The sequence below is a fragment of the Propithecus coquereli genome, unplaced genomic scaffold (genome assembly GCF_000956105.1).
Source record: "Propithecus coquereli isolate 6110/MARCELLA unplaced genomic scaffold, Pcoq_1.0 Scaffold113, whole genome shotgun sequence".
NCBI lineage: Eukaryota > Metazoa > Chordata > Mammalia > Primates > Indriidae > Propithecus > Propithecus coquereli.
In genome coordinates this window covers 4,372,892-4,393,748 of record NW_012135303.1, presented here as the reverse complement: position 1 = coordinate 4,393,748, position 20,857 = coordinate 4,372,892, and the positions used below count along the sequence as shown (strand labels likewise).

The following is a 20,857-nucleotide window of genomic DNA, read 5'->3' as shown; positions in this document are numbered from 1 at the left end:
TTTAAAATATCAAGAATAAAAAGTTTTTCAGTAGACTTGATTTAAGTGGAATTTGGATGATGTGATGATGAGTACTTTTGATATCAAAGTAATGAATTTATAATTGGCCTTTATCTAAGAACTTGAATTACAGTGGATTGGTGTCTGGACACAGTCTTAGGCATGGAAACTGGATCATTTGAAAGGCTCCCTGACTCCTTTCCTCCCCACTTTTTCCCCCATTTAACTATGGGAATTAGCAGTCACATCAAATCCAATTATTTTCATTTTCCAATGCATTTTATGATCCTTTTATCTTTATTCTAGGATTATAGTCTCAGTTCTTAATGAATTGAAAGGATGAGGCCACTTTACAAATGTATTCAGTCACTGTCAATTTAGTAACCCTTAATCAGAACCTTAGTTGTTAAAAGCTCCACTGCTTGTGATGCCTACTGTAGTTCCCTAGAGGAGACAGCGGTAAAAATCTGCAGAATCCCTTGCTTTGTAGACTTTATTTAGGAGGACTGATACTTTGTTAAACTATGATGTTAGAATGTATATGGTTGTATAATTGATTTGGGGTGCTACAAAGTATCAAATATAATGGAGCTGTTGCGTTTCAGGAAATTTCCCTTCAGTGTAAACATTTAAAAATATCTGAGCAAACAAGCTAAGAGCTAGTTCATGCTAGGGACAAAAATAGTTTAAGCCTTTTTTTTTTTTTTGTAGCTGAAATCCTGAAGGCTGTGCTTAAAAGTTAACTTAGAAGTAAACCTATTGAAAGTACATGACCTGTTTATAGACTAAAGCCTATATTACTTCAAAAAGATATTCTACGGTCTCTGGAATTTTAAGAATAAAAATATTTTCTCTGTAAATACACCTCATCTCCATTCTAGTTAGGACTAACGGTGCCCAACATGGCAAACAGTGGAAGAACGGAGAAAACTGGATAGCTGGTAATCCAGATAGCTCTTGGCACACAACAACCTCAAGTACAGCCATCCAAGCCAGTAATTATATTGCTGCATTACTTCTGTGTTTAACTGCAAAACTTGCTTCTTGTCTGTACACTTGAAAGTGAATAAAATTTCATGAGCCTCCTTGTTAATGTAGAGAAAAGCAATGACTGTTCAATTGACCTTTCCCATTCTGCTTCGATGTAACATGACTGAAAAGTCTGTGCCTCCACACGTGTTTTTTCTCCAGATCCACTTTTGTGTTTGTGTGGCTTGTATATACTTCAGCTCTTGTCAGTACATACTCAGAAGGTGCCAGTGTTTCGTTTCAGAAGGTAATAATGCCGTCTACTCCAGAAAGCTTCAAGTCCTGGTCACTGCAACTCCAACATAACCTCTCTCCAACGCCACTACCTTAATCCAGGCCACCAGTGTCTCACCTAGTTAATAAGTGATCTCTGCAACCACTTTTGTCCACCTTGTCTTTTTAACACCACGGCTAGGGCAGTCTTTAAATGCAGGTAGTTAACAGCTTACAACCTTTGTCTTCCCCTAGAAGGCCCTGCGTGAACTCTAGCTTAATCTGCCTTTTCTTTACTCCTACGTGCCCAGTAACTGGCAGCACTTGTCACATAGTAAACATGCAAGTAAGTGAAGAAATGAGAGCAGGCAAGATGATGATGCTTCATGGATTAGTTGTTAGGGAATGAGGATATGAAAAAGGCTATAAAACCTATCAATTTATTCCATTATTAAAAGACAACTAACTGGGAGGTGTGTTTGCCTATAGAATGAAAGCTGTTATGTCACTTCCAAATACTTAAGATACTGGGAAGTAATTTTTCTTAGGTTAAATCCAAATTATTTCTGTCCTCTTAAGTGTTGCTATGACTGATGTGGCCAAGACATAATGAGAACCTGTCAGTCAAATGCATGTTTTTGGGCACAGTGCTGAGCTTAGGACTATGGTAATGAACGGCACCCGGTCCCCAAGATTCAGGCCTGTAGGAGGAGGTAGGTATTGAAGACTAGGCTGAATGCAAAACAAAAGGATGTGGCAGGGACTGGCAAGTTGGAGAGTCCAGTTTGAAGGCTGTAGTGTAAATTATTAAGATACCATGAGAGAAAACTTGTAGACAAAGTATGGTTTGCAAGCCCCTGACAGCTGATCGAAATAGTGCAGGCCTACCTGGAAAGTATAGTCTAGAGAAAGAGCGGTCTCCATCTGCTTGCTGTGTAATTGGGCAAGTAATTTAACCTCTGGACCTTATTTTCTGCATTCGTAAAATAAGAATGACAATCCAATGATGATAAAATGATATTGTGGGGTGTGTTGGCATGCACCTGTAGTCCCAGCTACTCGGGCAGCTGAGGCAGGAAAAATCACTTGAGCCCAGTAATCTGAGGCTGTAAGGTGCTATTCAGCGGAATGGCCACTACATTCCAGCCTATGTGGCATAGCGAGACCTTATCTCTAAAAAAAGGGAAAACAATACTATTTTGTCCAATAATAAGAATGACAAACTCAATTACCTCACGAGGTGGCTGAGAAGTTCTACTTAAAGGTGCTTAACACGGTGCCTGGCACATAGTGAGTGGTGACTATTACTTTTGTTCACCAAGAGTATGTTCATGGGAGCGCAAAGAACTCTGGGCACCCTGCTCGTGCCCTGAATACAGGCATGTTTGTCGTTTGATAGAAATAGATAGAAGGGAATGGGAGTACCAGCAGTCAGCACGATGATGCCTGTTTAGCAACTGTAGAAAGGGAGGAGCAAGATGATAGCCGAAATCCTCATGGCCCAGTATGAAGAGTGGAGATAAGCTTTGTGTAAACTTAAAGAAAGCATTCAGTCTATGTCCTCATAAAATCCATTATTAATAACTATATAAAAGTTATAAACTTACGAGGACAAGGAACAAGACAGAAGAGTTAATGGCAGATGAAAAATATCCAACTGTTACAAGAAGGAAAGCAGATATGACCAGCAAGCAGCTTGGTTTTAGTTTTCCTTGTTCTGCTAAGTCCTTGTGGAGCAACAGGGAGCGGACAATAACCCACAAGTTGCTTGGCACTGCAGGACTCAGGAGAGCCTCAGGAGTTGGGGGTACCAGTTTCTTCTAAGGGTGGGTGTGAGTAGTGGAGCTGAAAACAAGTTTATTGAATATCTTTGAGGACCAGGTAGCCCTGTTATCCTCTCTCCTTGATTTACACTGTCAGATGAGTGCTCCTACAGAGATTCAGCAGAAAACAGAAAGTTCCCCACCTGGAAAAGCTGTTAAACAGTGGAGGGAAAGGGATATGGACTGAATGATACCAGACACAGATGAAAGTAAGAGAGCACCATATATATATATATTTAAAAAAAAAAGACCGAGCGTGGTAGCTCGCGCCTGTAATCTGTAATCCCAGGACTTTGGGAGGCTGAGGCAGGAGGATTGCTTGAAAACAGGAGTTCAAGACGAGCCTGGGTGGCCTTGTCTTCCCAGTTCTTCCCAGAGTTGGGAAAAGCTGAGCTGAGAGGGTGAGGGGAAAAAAAAAAGACCAGCTTGGGCAACATAGCGAGACCCTATCTCTACAAAAAATTTAAAAATTAGGTGGGTATGGTATAGTGAGCTATGATCATGCCACTGCACTCCAGCCTGGGCGACAGAGTAAGATCCTGTCTCCAAAAAATAAAATAAAACATGGGCAGATCCCTAGCACTAATGCCTATATGGCAGAGACTAACAGTGGCCCCTAATATTTACTCCCCCATTTTTTCTTAGAAACAGAATCCCCAACTTTTAGCTACTCAAAACACATTTCCCAGCCTCCCTTGTAGATAAGTGAGCTATATGATTAAGCGGCAAACTGCGATGGGCTACTTCTAGTGCCCTTAAAGGGAGAGGCCGCATCTTCTCTTTCCCCTTCCTGCTGGCGGGGAAATGGACACGCTGGCTGCAGTTCAAACAGAAGTCGTGGACCATGGAGATGAGGAATCATTTGCTGAGAATTTCAGGGCAACAAAACAGAAGCCTGGGGCTGGGTGCGGTGGCTCACACCTGTAATCCTAGCACTATGGGAGGCGCAGGCAGGAGGATTCCTTGAGCTCAGGAGTTCAAGACCAGCCTGAGCAAGAGCGGGAGCCCCTCTCTGTTAAAAAAAAAAACAAAAATAGAAGCCTGAGTTCCTCGTCCCCCTGGCAACAAACCACCCCTCACGCCCAGTGCTTAGAGGCTTTCCAAAATTCACCTAATGAACATAAACTCAGGTGTATCTGAAAGGGCCGTGTTACGAATAACAAAAGGGGCATCTTTCACCTTTATCTCCCCCTTATCTCACCTCTTATCACCCAGGAAATTTCAAGGGTTTTAGGAGCTCTGTGCTGGGAACTGGGGCCAAAGCTCAAATACATATTTCTTGTTATGTTGCAGCATCACAGTACTCCCTCAGGGGCCAGCATTTTAGACCAGTGAGGCACGAATCTATAATGCGTAGCAGAGGAGAGGTGTTGTCAGCACTGACCTCGGGACCAACTACAGCAGTGGGGAGGTTATAGCTTATTCCGTTTATCCTCCTGTTATAAGTTCTTTTATTTTTAAAATTATGACCAGCAACCACCTAGAGGAAGCAATGACAGGGCGGCGTAAACTTACGGCAGAGCCTGAGTGAATTTCAGAAGTGCCAGGAGTGGCCTGTGGTAGACATTGCTGGTGTCCGCCACGGTCTCCTCAGGCCTTACTTACCTTGACAGAACATCCAGGTCCAATTTCTCCAGGCAACACCTGTGTCTTTTTGCCTGAGGGCATTCCCTGGCAGCCAGAGCCCTGAATGACAGCATCCAGAAGTGCCGAGAATTAACATCCCCTGGTGTTAATTCAGAGCAGCCTAAATCAGTGACTGACAGGAATTGGCGTATAAATAGTCCCTATCTCTGGCCCCTCAGGTGGAAAAACTTTAAGATACATGTTCTGAAAGCTGGGCACAGTGGTAACACCTGTAGTCCCAGCTACTTGGAAGGCTGAAGTGGGAGGATCACTTGAGCCCAGGAATTTGAGCCCTGTCTGGGCAACATAGTAAGACCCCTGTCTCAAAAAAAAAAAAAAAAAAAAGTTCTACACTGGTTCCCAGAGTTTCTCAGTGGTATTAATTAAATTCCAATTACCCACAGTGGTGTTAAAAGATAAACTTAGGCACATTACAATTTTAAGGAGTTTATTTGAACAGACAGTGATTCATGAATTGGGTAGCATTTGACTGCAAGTGGTTCAGAGCTCCACTGAGGGGCCTATGGTTTGAATGTTCATCCCCTCCAAAACTCATGTTGAAATTTAATCCCCAGTGTGGCAGTATTGAGAGGTGGGACCTTTAAGAGGTGATGAAGGTCTTGAATTAATGGGTTAATGAATTAATAGGTTATCATGGGAATGGGTTAGTTATCACAAGTGTGGGTCTATTATAAAAGCCAGTTTGGCTCTCAGTGCACCTCTCTTGCCCTGTGATGCCTTCTGCCAAGTTATAACACATCATGAGGCCCTCCCCAGAAGCCAAACAGATTCGGCCACCTGATCTTGGACTTCCCAGCCTCCAGAACTATAATAAATAAATCTCGGCCAGGCGCGCTGGCTCACGCCTGTAATCTTAGTTCTCTGGGAGGCTGAGGCGGGCGGATCATTTGAGTTCAGGAGTTCGAGACCAGCCTGAGCAAGAGCGAGACCCCATCTCTACTAAAAATAGAAAGAAATTGGCCAAACAACTAAAAATAGAAAAAATTAGCCAGGCATGGTGGCGTGTGCCTGTAGTCCCAGCTACCTGGGAAGCTGAGGCAGGAGGATCGCTTGAGCCCAGGAGTTTGAGGTTGCTGTGAACTAGGCTAACGCCACGGCACTCTAGTCCAGACAACAGAGTGAGACTCTGTCTCAAAAAAAAAAGAAAGAAATCTCTTTTCTTTATAAATTACCTAGTCTCAGTTATTGTCACAGCAACAGAAAATGAACTAAGACAAAGACAAGGGGAAAACTTACAAGGTGTTTATGGAAGACAAAGGAAATATTCAGTTGGTTAAAGTGGAAAGTCTCTAGTCAGAGGTTAGTTGGTGGTTTCTGATTGGTTACGCTTAAGTTTCATTTTACTGTTTACATTGAGTTGGGTTTCAGTTGGCTTACGTAGGAACCCACGGTACTGGAGCCATCTCAACCTAATGGCCTCTAAATTAATAATTTTAACATTGGTAACTTGCTTGTAGAGCACACTGTATTAGCTGTCTCCTTCTCTGTCTCCTTTCCCCACTCCACTATTGAAATTTCATGGGATCATCTCCCAAATAAACTACTTGCACTTGAATTTTTGTCTTAGGTTGTGCCTCTAGCAGAACCCAAGCAGAGACTACCTGAGTACATACCTTAAGAGTAAGACTGTATGACTCAAGGATATCACTAAAAAGAAAAAAATAAGAGGGGATAGGAAATAGATTAGCCCTAAAAAAACTGAAGTCTAGCTTCAAATCAGCTCAATACTTGAAAAGATTAGAATATTTGCCCATCCGCTATCCACTTGTCAGGAGTAAATGCAAATTCTCCTTGGAGAAAGATAACATCACCCTGGGCTTCAAATTATCTCTACAATTTATTGGCATTCAAATAAAGATAGTGTGCATGCACACGCACACTCAAAGACCAAAATCAAGAGAGGAAATAGACAATAGAAACAGACCCATATCCAGATTTTTTTTTTTTTGAGACAGGGTCTCGCTCTGTCACCAGGCTGGGGGTACAGTGGTATGATCATAGCTCACTGAAGCCTCGAACTCCTGGGCTAAAGCGATTCTCCTGCTTCAGCTTCCTGAGTAGCTAGGACTACAAGTGTGTGCCACTGTGCCTGGGTACTTTTTAAATTAGGAGATCCAGATTTTAACATTTTCAGACATGGATTTTAAAATAATTATGATTAATATTTTCAAGATAATGGCAATGGGGCATTTTAATAGAAAACTACAAACTAGAAGCTAGAATCACTATAAAAACTTAAGAGCTAAAATATATCTGAAATTAAGAATTCAATAGATGGATTTAACAGCAGATTGGACAAGCTAAGGAGTATTAGTGAAGTCAAAAATAGATCAGAAGAAAATATACAAGTTGAAACATGGAAAAGATGAGAAATATAAAAAGAACATGAGACATTTCCAGAAAAGACAGAAGTACTTTTCCCTACTCCTTCTATTAAATACCCCTGAGCACATTATAAGAAACAAAAATAAGAAGACTCTGAAAGGTACAGGGAAGGGAGAACAACTAGGGGCCTTGGGATCCAAGGAATAACACGGTGATGAGTTCTCCCTGGCTTTTCTTTTTGCCTCATCTATCCCAGACTTCATGCTGGAGAAGCTGGCAATCAGAAACACCAACAGGTGCAGACAAAAAAGCCTTAATAAAAGTCTGCTCTCTCTAGCCAAAGGACGAGGAAAAGGGCAGCCTAGCAAGACGGAAAAGTTTTAGACAATGATTGCTCTACTCAGCCAAATACCACAGAAAAAACTGTGGTAACAGCAAAAACTGAGTGGGATTCCCAGACTTCCACCCTCATCGGGTTATAACAAGATTCCCCAATCCTGACTAGCTCATGTCAGAGAAGGCTAAGTAGGGAGCTGAGACTTTCATTCCTGTTGGGTGATAACACTCCTCTCTACCGCCAATGATGTCAGTAGAGACCACTTGGAGAGCCAGGCCTTCCATCCCCATCAGTGGTAACAAGTCACCCCTTGCCCTCCCTGGCAGTGTGGCATTTGAGGAGGCCAGGTGGAATGTCAGAACTTTCACCACTGCCCGGCAATAATGAGGCCCATCCACCCACTATCTGAAGAAGCCATATGAGGTAATCCTGCCCCTCCCAGCCAGGGTTGTAGCAGAGGCCCAGTGGGAGCCAGAACCCTCACTCCTCCCCAACAATGATGAGTAGTCCTTCCCTGACCCCGAGTGTCCGCAGAAGCTGAGTGCACATCCTGGACCTCCACTCCACCTGACAAAGCGTGCCCCCTTTCCCAGCAGGATGGCGTCAGAGGTGGACTAGTAGAAGAAAATATTTAGGATCCAGAGTCTCATAATCTAAATGCCAAAAATGTCCAACTTTCAATCAAAAATCACTGGTTTTATCAAGAACCAAGAAAATTCTAACTTAAATGAGAAAAGGCAACCAACAGACACCAACACCAAGATAAGAGACCTTGGAATTATCCAACGATTTTAGAGCAATTGTCATATACATGCTGCCATGAGCAATTATGAACACACTTAAAACAAGTGAGTAAGTAGAAAGTCTCAGCAAATAAATAGATGATATAAAGAGGAATCAGAGAGAAATTTTAGAACTGAAAAACATAATAGCTGGGAAAAGTAAACCTTAATGGATGGGGCTAAATAGCAGAACAGAGGGGACTAAGGAAAGTACCCTTGAACAATAGAGATTATTCAATCTGAGTAACAGAGAAAATGGATGGGGAAAAGAAAAAACAGGCCAGGGACCTGGGGAACTATAACAAAAGATCTAACATGCAAGTCACTGGATTCATGGAAAGGAGAAAGAGAGCAGGACTAAAAAAATAGTCAAGGAAATAATGGCTGGAAACTTCCCAAATTTGGCAAAAGACATAAACCAACAGATTCAAGAAGCTGAGTGTATCCCCAAACAGGATAAACTCAAAGAAATACACACCAAGACACAGCAAAGTCAAACTTCTGAAAATCCAGCTGCCAGTACCTATTTTTTAAATAATGTTTTATTGGAATATAGTGAAACCCATTCATTTACCTATTATCTATGGCTGTTCTCTTGCTACAACAGAGCATTTGCAAAAGACTGTATGGCCTGCAAAGACATTATTTACTATCTGTCCCTTTACAAAAAAATTTGCCAACTCCCAATTGAAAGTTCAACTCCTCTGTTAGGTTAAGAAACCTAGTCTGCAGACGAAGAATGGCAGAGCAGCAGAGTTCACAGTATGGCTGTATCAACCAGAATGCCGATCAATTTATAATGAATATATAAACGCTCTGGTCAATACAATCCAGTTTAGAAAGCCTTTCAAAAAACAATTTTTTTTGTATTTTGTATCTTTCTTTTTATTTCTTTAACCAACTTCAGAGAAAGATTTCTTTTTCATGAAAATAATGTCTGGACAGAGAAAGATTTTTTAAAATTTATTTTTAACTTTCTTATGGAAAATTAAAAACATACAAGAAAAAAATACAATGAACCCTGATTGATCAACTCAGTTTCATCTATTATCATCTCATGGCAAATCTTATTTTGTCCATATTTCCTACCCACTTCCCTCTAACCCCTGGATTTTTGGGAAGCAAATCTAAAATGTCACCACTTCTCTGGGAATCTTTTTCTGTGGCTTGTGAAAGGGAGGCAATTTTCTTTCTTCTAGTGGAAGCTTGTAAGCCAGGGGCTGCTGGCAACCATTCCTGCCACTGTGTGGAGCAGTGACATCCTATCTCATGCAATCACCCACAAAGCCCTACATGATCTGGCCCCTGGATGCCTTTAACATCTCCCAACACTCTTTCCAACACTCACTTGGCTTCAGCCACACGTGTCTCCTTACTTTTCCTTTAACATGCTAAGGATGCATCTGCCACAGAGGTTTCGCAGTTACTGTTTTCTCTGCGTAATCTTTTCTGGATTACCTACATGGATCACTCATTTAACAACCCTGCTCAAAATAAAAGGTCATTATCCATTCATTCAACAAGCATTTATTGAGATTTCTATCTACCAGGCAGTTTATAGGCTCTTGGGATACACAGTAAACAAAGTGACATCTCTGTTGTCTTGGAGTTCACCTTTTTGAGGTGTAAAAATAAATTTAAAAAGGAAAATATGTTAAAATAGTAAAAACTCATAGGAAGAAAAAGAACAGAAGGAATATAGACGGAGTTGACAAGGGAAGTTGTTGCAATTTAGAGTATTGCCAAGGCTGGTCTTGAAATCCTGGCCTGAAGTCATCCTCCTGCCTCAGCCTCTCAAAGTGCTGGGATTACAGATATCAGCCACACCTGGCTGTACTTGGTGGTTTGAGAATGGAGGCCAGTGAGGCCATACCACTGCATCTGAGGGAAAAGTAGCTGGCCATGTGGTGAGAAAAGCAGAGTGGTACAGCAGAAATTGTAAAGCCCTGTAAAGGCAACTGTAAGGACTTTGGTAAAACTGACATGGAAGCCACTGGATTTTAAGAGTGATGTGATTATTTTAACAAACTACCCTGGCTGCTGTGTCAATAGATTGTGGGTAGATAAGGTGGGTGACTAATTGCATCGATGGCCCAAATTTTCCACCCCTTTTGCCATGCAACCTTGCCGTGCCCTCCCATAATGACTCTGGGCCCAGTCATGTGACTTTGACAAATGGGATGTCAGCACAAATTTGCTCTGGACACCATTCCTGAGTAATGACAAGCCTCAAAGCCTGAACTGCCTCACTTATAAATCTAAGAAGGTAACAGGCCAGGTGCGGTGGCTCATGCCTGTAATCCTAGCACTCTGGGAGGCCGAGGCGGGTGGATCGCTCAAGGTCAGGAGTTCGAGACCAGCCTGAGCAAGAGCGAGACCCCGTTTCTACTAAAAATAGAAAGAAATTCTCTGGATAACTAAATATATATATAAATAAAAAAATTAGCCGGGCTCGGTGGCGCATTCCTGTAGTCCCAGCTACTCGGGGGGCTGAGGCAGCAGGATCGCTTGAGCCCAGGAGTTTGAGGTTGCTGTGAGCTAGGCTGAAGCCACGGCACTCACTCTAGCCCGGGCAACAGAGTGAGACTCTGTCTCAAAAAAAAAAAAAAAAAGAAAATGAAAATAACATAGGCCCTTAAGTCATCCAATCTAATACATTTTACTTTCAAACATGCAACCAATGCATTTTTTGTTATTCAAGACACGGTCTTGCTCTGTTGTACCAGCTACAGTGCAGTGGCATCATCGTAGCTCACGATAACCTCAAAACTCCTGGGCTCAAGCCATCCTCCTGAGTAGATGGAAATACACACGGGCACGATCATGCCCGGCTAATTTTTTTCGTTTTTTTGTACAGAGGCTTGCTATTTTGCTTAGGCTGGTCTTGAACTCTTGGCCTCAAGCAATCCTCCCCCTTCATTCTCCCAAAGTGCTGGGATTATAGGCTAAAGCCACCACTACCAGCCCCAATGTATTTCTTTTCCTTTTTTTTATTCCTTTTTCATTTCAGCAGAGGATTGATTGAGTTCAACCCAACATACTTTTGATTCCCAGATCTTCAGCAAGGAATTTAAGGCAGCTTAGAGTAAGTTATTTTACATGTATGGACTGGAAATTTCATTAACAGGGCTTACTCCTAAAAAAAAAAATTCCAGAAAAATATTCTGCACAGGAAACCCTGATGTATTAATTTTTTTGAGTAGGATGATTAAGACTATTGCAGCTGGGTGTGAATTGTGCCTGTAGTCCCAGCTACTTGGAAGGCTGAAGCAAGAGGATCACTGGAACCCAGGAGGTGAGGAGCCCAGCCTGGGTAACACAGAGAAAAAAATGATTGCATGGGACACCAAAGGAACACTATGCAAAGTACCAGTCAGGACATACGTGCCTTTCTCCCAGAATAGCTTATTTAGAACATAGACCACTGTTTCAACTAGGCTTTTCAAATTTTACTAATTTATACTCATAAGCCTGAAGCAAATACTATAATCTTCCTTTTATAGATGATACAGACAAGCACAGAAACTTAAATGTTTCAAAGGTCATGCTGCAGATAAGGGCTAGGATTTGAATCTAGCCACTCTGGCTCAGGAATTAGGATCCTCATCTAAGGATCTCTAGAATTTGTAATATGGTCTATAAACCTGCTTAAAATCTGACTTAATTACATTTTTAAAGTTGGCGGGGGACCAAAAACCCAAATCAGAAAATGAATGTGGAGAGATGCAAGCCCCAGGATCCCAAATGGATCAAGCACAGATAAAAACAGTGACAAAAATCTGCCTTAGTACACTTGATAATTCAGACTTGGTTGCAAATGCTTCTGGAAGCCCTCTCTGAAGGAGCACAGGACCTAATCATTTGCATAATCCTACTCAAGTGGAGATCAGCAAATAGTAGTACTAAACTTGAGCAGGAATAAAGGCCATAACAAACCCTTCTTGGCTAATCTCTAGTTGTGTTCTGTAATTTGGTTTCATTTCATTAAACTTAGGGAAGGCAGGCTTAAGTCCCAATTTTGACAATCCTTAAAATGGAAATAAAGCTAATATTTTCAAAGACTTAGGAAACCATCAAAAAGAGAAATCTAGGCCAGGCGCGGTGGCTCACACCTGTAATCCTAGCACTCTGGGAGGCTGAGGCGGGTGGATCGTTTGAGCTCAGGAGTTCGAAACCAGCCTGAGCAAGAGTGAGACCCCGTCTCTACTAAAAATAGCAAGAAATGATCTGGACGACTAAAAATATATATAGAGAGAGAAAAAATTAGCCGGACATGGTGGCGCATGCCTGTAGTCCCAGCTACTCGGGAGGCTGAGGCAGGAGGATTGCTTGAACCCAGGAGTTTGAGGTTGCTGTGAGCTAGGATGATGCCATGGCACTCTAGCCTGGGCGACACAGTGAGACTCTGTCTCAAAAAAAAAAAAAAGAAATCTATGTCTATTCTTTATAGTGATAGATGTGGGAAGAAAATGGTGCTAAAAACCAATTGTACCGATTCATATAAATTTCATAAGCACAAAGTTTATTCTGAATAAATCATTTTATAATTGCTGAAAAAGAAGTTCATTACTTTACTCAGCTATGTACTTAAATCAAATTATCCAAACAAAATAAACATGGCAATGATATAAAAATGTAAGAAATTTACAAAGCTATACAAAATAACTTAATATTTAAAAATTAGACTGATACAGTCTGTAAGATCTCTTCAAGAGCTGTACACAATTGTAGATCTATAGAATTTTTTTCAGTGGGTCAAAGAAAGGATGCTTTAAGGCTTCTCTGAGAGTAATTCTTTTGGATGGATCATACTCCAACATCTTCTGAATAAGATCAAAGAGAAGTTCATGTTCAGCATCCTGAGAAAGCATAAATTCCTGAAAGAAAAATACGACAAATACAGTCAACAGCCTTTTCTAGTATCATTTACTGTGTTTTGTTTCACAACCACAAAAACAGAAGAGAAACTCAAGGTTTTGATCATTAGCTATATATAGCCCAGACTTACCTTCAGAGGTTTACAGCGCCTTGAAACATATCTCCCAGCAGAACTGTGCTCATCCCAGTCTAATCGATCATGATGGAAATATTTACGTTTCCTAAAAATAAGTCAATATCCACTTATGTTTATAACATGTAAAATTTAAAACATCGAGCAAAGGTGAATGGTCACATCAATCACTACACTTTTACAGATCAAAGATTAATGCTTTTCTAGAGATTTAAAAGGTAACGAAGAATAGAAATTGAGTTATGGCCTTCCCATCAACTAATCTGCTATTTAACTAAAAAAGCATTAGTTTGACTTCACTTGTTTTACAAAGTTCTAATTAGAACACATGACCAAGTACTAAGGATAGCACTGACTCTTAAAGAAAACATACCTGGTTTTCTGTATCATATGTTTTGGTAGAGGTCCAAGAATCCTTTCCATCATTGCTAAGTGCTCCTTACTATCATGGGTCTAAAATAAAATAATAATTAAAAAAAAACTTAACTATCTCTGCTTACACATTGTCCTTCATTCTCATTTAACACAGTGGCTAATTTTATAGTCTATAGATGATTAAAAGTCACAAGGAAGGTGACTACCAAAAAGGCACACTTTTTAGCAAGTTACAGCTGACAGCAAAACTATTCAGGCCTACACAACAAGCTTGCCAATAATTTCCCTAAATGGAGAGGGTTAAGTGCTTACGATACACTTAAAACAGTTTTAAATAAAACAGATTAATTACAAAGGAAACATACATTATAGTTATATTTTTATTTCTTTATCCTTATGTACAATTATCAGTCTATGAGGAAAAAATGCTATGTTAAATGTATACGTATACTTTGAATTAAAGTATTCATTCACATAAACAGGTGCCTTTCTTGTCCAAAGCCATTCCAACAGATCTTTGTCACTTACTGGAAATACTGTAAACCCAAGATAGTATTCAATAAGAATGCATCCTATACTCCAGACGTCACACGGCTGAGACCACCCTAAGGCTGCAAAGCAAAGCAAAATGTTAGGAAAAAATCCTATTTCTTAAAGACATTAAAGGTTAGCTAACAAAAACACTTTCTTTAGAACATGTGATGTTTGAGGTGGAAGGATCCTAAAGGTTAATCCAAGGTTAAATGCAATATAACAGTGCTGCATATAAGAGGGCTTTGGATACATCAGAGATTTGAAGTCTCAACTCTGGCTTGACTTTGGGAGCCAACCAGTCCCAACTCTGCAACTAGTGATTTAGAAAATTTTCTTCTGAGCCTCAATGTCCTAACCTGTAAAATGAAAAGCTACCTGCACCATGCAAAGACTGAGCAGCCATGAAGTGTCTGAGACATAATGGGCATTAAATAATTACTTTTTTTTTTTTGGAGACAGGGTCTTAGCTCTGTCACCCTGAGTAGAGTGCAGTGGCATCATCGTAGCTCACTGCAGTCTCCAACTCCTGGGCTCAAGCGATCCTCCTGCCTCACCCTCCCAAAGTGCTAGGATTACAGGTGTGAGCCACCACACACCCAGTCAAATAACTGCATTTTCAAACTCTACCACATATTACAAATGTGCCAAGAATTCCAGAAAGGTTAAGCCTCCAGCTCAAAGTTCCAGAGCTGATTAGCTGGAACAATTAAGAGCTTAAAATCCATCATGTGTTTCATTGATACTGATCCCTTAAAGAGAAAAAGATGGAAAAAGTACTACAAATAAGACCTCAAACTATAAATAAATTTTAAGTCAGCTTCAATAAAAAAATATACAGTCCTCAAAGCACAATTAATAAATACTAACCTAAAATAACTTCAGGTGCTCTATAATGTCTCGTAGATACCAATGTACTGTGATGTTCATCATCATATGTTGCACTTCCAAAGTCTACAACTTTAATATCTGGATTTATTAAGGTACGTTCATCACGCTTCTGAAAATCGTAAGAAATGACGGTTAAGAAATCATAAAATATTCATTTGAAGCTATGAAGGTAACATATTGAAGACTTACCATTTTGGGATTATATGCCTCTGTGTAGTCAGACTGCACAAATAGGATGTTTTCAGGCTTTAAGTCTGTGTGAGTCAATTTATTACTGTGCAAAACTGTGAATGAAACAGAAAAAATTGCTGCAGCCTGAAAATCAATGAACAAAAACCAAACCAAACCCCCAAACCAGGTACCTTTCCTATATGCCCAAAGAGGTGGTAAACAATACTTCAATCTGCTAGAAAATGACTGGGGACTAAAACCTACTACCCGCTCCTTAAAAAGTCCACTGACAGCTAACTGCAAGAAAAAACAAAAATCAAAAATCCCTTCTTTCTCATGAAGCTAAGATTTACCACACCTTAATTTTTTCCCAAGGTTCTAGGTTGATATTTTTAGAAATCAGAAAGGCATATTATTCAGTCTTCATCCCAACAGCATGTTATTATGATAGCTATAATGTGTTATTTACTAAGTGAAATGCGTACTGCTGACAGACAGCTTGTTACTAAATTTTTAATACCTACTCTTAATTGACAAATAAAAGTTGCATGTATTTATGGTGTACATGTTTTCAGATGTCTCACTGTAGAATGGCTAAATCAAGCTAATTAACACGCATTACCTCACATACTTTTTGGTGGTGGTAACACTTAAAATCTACTCTTACCAATTTTCAAGCATAGAGTATCCTTGTTATTAACTACAGTCACCATGATATGCAATAGATAGCTTGAACTTATTCCTAACTGAAATTTACTATCCTCTGACCAGTATCTCCCCAATCCTCCATCCCCTAATTCATACTTACTCTTAAACCAGTCTTCCAAGTCCTATGTTAGGTCCTATTTTTTAAAGATCCAAATCAGTCTAGCACTAAATTAGTCTCAAACTCAAGTTTCTGCAAGATATACCAAGAACTTACAATTCACGGACTTGCATATCTGATATGCCATCTTCCTGATATGATCCAGTCGAAATGGTAGAAAACCATTTTCCTTAATGAAGTCATAAGTACTAAGTCCCAGTAGTTCAAACACAATGCAAATATGACCATGATGCTCAAACCACTCCAACATCTGGACACAGCGGCTATAAACACAAGAAAAATAAACAAGTACAGCTTCTCCCAAGTCAAATCTACCTGAGGCCATCTTCCAAATTCTAATTTGATACTTACAAGGCACTGCTGGGGTCCGTTGTATTTATGTGTTCCAGAACTTGTATTTCTGAGCGAGCAGCTTCACAGTATCTATCCACATTTTTAACTATTTTTACTGCTACATGTCTACCTCCCCTGTTAGAGTAAGTTCAAAAAAATGATAAAACACGGGAACAGAAAAGGGGAAAAATTCTTATATTCTCGTAAGAAATTTTAAACAGTAGTTTGATGGACAGAGATAATTAAACTTGTGACACCAATCTAGAAAAGTTACCATCCCTGGCTGTGATATCAGGATGAATTATGGTACTTTCTAAAAATACAGGCTGCTAGGTAACTAGTACACTGAAAATGTATGAGATGAACAAAACTTCAAAGGCACCTCATATAAAAGGAAGGCTGAAAACCACTGATCTGGAAGGAAAGAAATTTGGCCACAACAACCGTGTCCAGTAGGACAATAAAAGAATACTTTTCAAAATGAAAGTATGTTCTCAGTCTAAAATTGGAATTAGAAGCTGCATGTAGGATTAATAGCTACTGCTTAAATAACACAAAGTGCAATAAGTAGCTTTAACTGGGAGTATCTTACATCCAAGTCAAAAGACCCAAGCCAAAAGGGTATAAAGACATATCTTTATGGTCAAACCATTTTCTAAAGCTATATTAATCATCTATACTGTCGACCTCACCCAAGTGTAATCCCAGCATGGGAAACTTACGCTTTATGATCGACGCATTCCACGACTTTTCCAAAAGCTCCTTCACCTAAAGTATCAACAATTTCATCTAAAAGAAAGAATTAAATCTCAGTCATACCAAGAAGTGGAAACAATTTACTTATAATAAATGCTATCAATACAGATTATTCTAGTTGATGCTACAAATTTCCTTATCACTAGATATTTATTTTATTGATCAACACCATCAAAAAAATTACAACTATTTTTAGTTCTAATTTCATTTTTAGGCTAATTTCATTAACTTGATTTACTGTTCTGGAAGTTCTGTATAACAAACATTAAATTTCTAAAGAAAGCAAAACACAATCCCCCCCCACCAAAAGAAATGGAAAAACAAAACAAAACAATAGAGAAAGAAAAAAAGACTTCCAAATCCCTGAAATCTTATCTATATATAGATTATGTTATCTGAAAAGTTAATAAGTGTTGAAAAATATTCTATACATCTTGCACTTAGTACGTCTCCACTCTGACAGATCAGGTGACCCTCCTCATCATCCTCTACACTCCTGGTTCTTTTCCTTCGGTGACTCTTCTGGAAACGTCAAGTGGGCGGCACCAAGATCATCCAGCCAATCAATATACCCGAGTGAATTCAGGGCAGAATACGAAATTCATTCAGCGGGGAGATATTCAGGCATTCAGATACACGCCAGGCCACAAACGGTTGGCAGGAGCAATTTCAAATTCAGTCCCCAGAAATTCACAGGGCACATAGTTTATGTTAACAGGAGAAAAACATGGCAAGGAACAGATTTTCAGATAAGATACTCAAAGTGGCAAGGCAACAAAACATAATACAATTGTTTTTCTTAAAAAAAAAAAAATGCTTATTGTAGCATTCATTGAAACATAATTTTAAGTTTCTAGTGTCCTAATTTAATGTTGCAAAATTGTAGGATGTAATATTTACTTGTCAAAGTAGACTGTGGCCAAATTAAGATTTCCTAAGTAATCTAAGAAAACAAATATTAAAACAGTAAATAAAATTAAAGTCCTAATTTTGGGGGAGAAAAAAATTTGGCATACAAGAATAACACTACAGCATTTTAAATGTTATCTGAGCTGATCTCCAAATTAATACATAACTCATAAAGTTCAAATCTGTTGTGGCTTGCTTAGTGAAAAAAGGATTAGAGAACACGCTTTGTTAGAACAAAGAGGCATACCTAATCCTCAATCATACAAAATGCGTTTTTTGTTTTAAGGATTCAACTTATCAAATCAAATTTCTTGAGGTACCATAAAAACCTTCAGAATATCTTGCAATCATTTTTATGAACTAACCTAAATTAATTACCTCCACTGTTTCACTGGAATGACAATTAGAAGCCAACTAACAACTATTTGTTACTATAGAAATGGGTACTCATTTCAGGAATTTTCTATCCAATGTACAAACACAGAAAGAATCCTGCAAGTTAAAATTGAGATGACTTCATCTTAAACACTTTCTCAAATAAACACAAATTTAAGTTTTCCTGTTCCACATGGGAAATAAAATTTCCAAAATGTTTTAAAAGAGCTCATACCCCATGTGAACGATGATGTGAAGTACTGTGGTGAATCCTGTGTTTGCTTTTATAACTACTTCTTCCACTTCTACCAGATGACTTGCTACTATGGTTCTGATATCTGCTTTCATGGTCTCTATGACGATATCCAGGTTCACATCCTTGACTGTAGTCATTTCTGTATTCATCAATGTAGCGTCGGCTATGATAATCCTTCTCATTTATAGACCTGCTTTCCAAATAATGGCTAGAGGGGAAAAAATTACTTTCAGTGTTTTACGCTAACATTAAATATCCTCAAATCCTCAGTCAATCTCTTAAGGCAGAACTCTTTAAAAGACTTTGTGCCTCCATTGCAATGTTTGCAATTTTACAAACATTACAAACCATCAGAATCTCTCATTGGAAACAGAAAGGAATGGTAATCGGCCATTTTTAAAGTAATACTATTGTGAAAATGTATCTTTATATGGAGACATTTTAAGTACCCTCCTTACCGATCAGATGTTTTAGAGTGATTGTATTTGCAGCGCTTGTTCTCCCGAGCACTGCTATGTGATCTCTTCCTCCTTTTATGACTGCTGCTGCTCCTCCTCCATTTTCCACAATCCCAATCCTTTTCATCCCAATCAGGACAGTAAGTTCTCTTTAAGTGTCTCATCTATACAAAAGACAATTTTTTTCCCAGTTAAATTGTTTCCCACACCCAGCTGTTTAATAATAAAGCTCTTATTTACAAATTCACCCTACTCATAACCTTTTAAATTGCTCTTTTAAGTCAAAGTTCAGAAATCGCTGTTGTCCAATCTGAAATCACTGATAGATCCAACTATTGGAGTATGAACTTTATTCACAGGTATTCTGCATTATACATGTCATGCCCAGATTTACTGAAAGAATATAAGAAAAGAAAAGGGTGGGGAAGGAATCCCAATTTATTTGATACAATCTTACCCCTGCGCACAAATGTACTTACTATGGGTCCACACGTCATTCTCCCCGTTTAAACGTGTATCAGAAACTAGCCTCCAACACTAATGCAATCATAGATGTTCTTCACCATCACTAAATAGTTTGCGGTACCCTACACACAGAATCATCTTAAGACTATTTCTGTAAATGGGGTATACCGAACTACCAAGGCCTTTTATTACATACGTTAAGTCAACAATGGCAACAAAATATAAAAAAGACAAAAGATTGTCCTTTGAGTACCACTCCCCAGCACGTACTAAGTATATAGCAAACCCGCATTTATCCTAAATGCAATCTTAACACAATCAATCTGGAGATGGGGGACCCGTTTTCCTTTCAGAAATGCTTCGAACGAAGCTAAAAAATACTCAACTTGAAAAGGACATCACAAAGAAATGGCTTTTCACCACCTGCCTTTCTCACTAACAGCTCCGACCCCTCTACACCTCTGCATACAACTCTGAATCCAAGCGCTCTGTTATCCCAAAAGGAGTGGGCTGAAACTCCAGTGCAGAAAACGCCCGATCGCCTGATTTCTCACAACGCTCCTTCAAATACGTTATTTCTCGTTCCTTGGATTCCTAAATCTGGTTTTTGTTAACATCACTCACGATTTTCACATCAATCTTTTAAGACCCAACCAGACATTAACCGCGTTTTCTTCAACGTGTTGTCTTTTTCTCCCCTCGCTACAGACACATTTCCCCGCAGCCGAGTGCCTGACACACATTCCAGAAAGCAAGCACACGCCACCCCCACCGGCGGCTTCGACTCTCGGGCAAGGGCGCAGCCCGGCCTCCGCCCCGCCGCCATCTTACAGCTCAGCTACGAGGCCGACAACATGGCGCTCGCGGGTGCCCTGGGCTCGCCCAGCCGCCGTTCAGGCCGCACCACTCCCTCTACGGAAGACGGACCCGACCAGGGCGCCGCGGCCAGCGAACACCAGGACTGTCCCCCCGCAAGCAGAAGCTGGCAGCCCGCTCGGCAGAGCACGGAGGACGGGCCCGCCGCCTTTGTGCAGCCCTGGAGTGATAGGAAGGGGGCGGTCGTCGTGCGGAGACTGGGGCCCCAAACACGGAGGGGAAAGGGCATCGCCAGGCGCCCGCGAGGCACACGGGAAAGGCCCTGACACCTAATCTGCTCCCTCCTGCATCTTACCGTCCTGGCGGAAGACTCCAAGCCAAAGAAGACAAAGCTTGCAACGCAACCACAGAAAGCGCCCACCAGCCTGCGAGAAGCGCCAGCAACAAAATGGAGCTGACAGCCGCAGCGTCGAGACTCTCCTCGAAAACACTGATGACGCTGCAAGCGCGTCTCCGCCGCGGGGCGGG

At 40.3% G+C, this 20,857-nt stretch overlaps 1 protein-coding gene across 2 annotated transcripts; it reads right to left on the bottom strand.

The window, feature by feature from the left end:
* Nucleotides 1-12,661: 12,661 nt before the first annotated feature.
* Nucleotides 12,662-20,857, bottom strand: CLK1 (CDC-like kinase 1). Of its 2 annotated transcripts, XM_012655339.1 has the most exons (13): nucleotides 20,685-20,851; nucleotides 19,049-19,212; nucleotides 18,570-18,798; nucleotides 17,482-17,572; nucleotides 17,017-17,083; nucleotides 16,313-16,429; nucleotides 16,058-16,224; nucleotides 15,154-15,248; nucleotides 14,944-15,073; nucleotides 14,071-14,153; nucleotides 13,541-13,620; nucleotides 13,165-13,255; nucleotides 12,662-13,033 (listed from the first exon to the last, which is right to left on the bottom strand). In XM_012655339.1, the coding sequence occupies exons 2-13, from the start codon at nucleotides 19,210-19,212 to the stop codon at nucleotides 12,890-12,892; spliced, it is 1,458 nt and encodes a 485-aa protein (XP_012510793.1). In that variant the 5' UTR covers nucleotides 20,685-20,851; the 3' UTR covers nucleotides 12,662-12,889. The 2 variants fall into 2 exon arrangements, with proteins under 2 accessions (XP_012510793.1, XP_012510798.1); XM_012655344.1 differs by lacking the exon at nucleotides 17,482-17,572 and having other exon boundaries at nucleotides 20,685-20,857.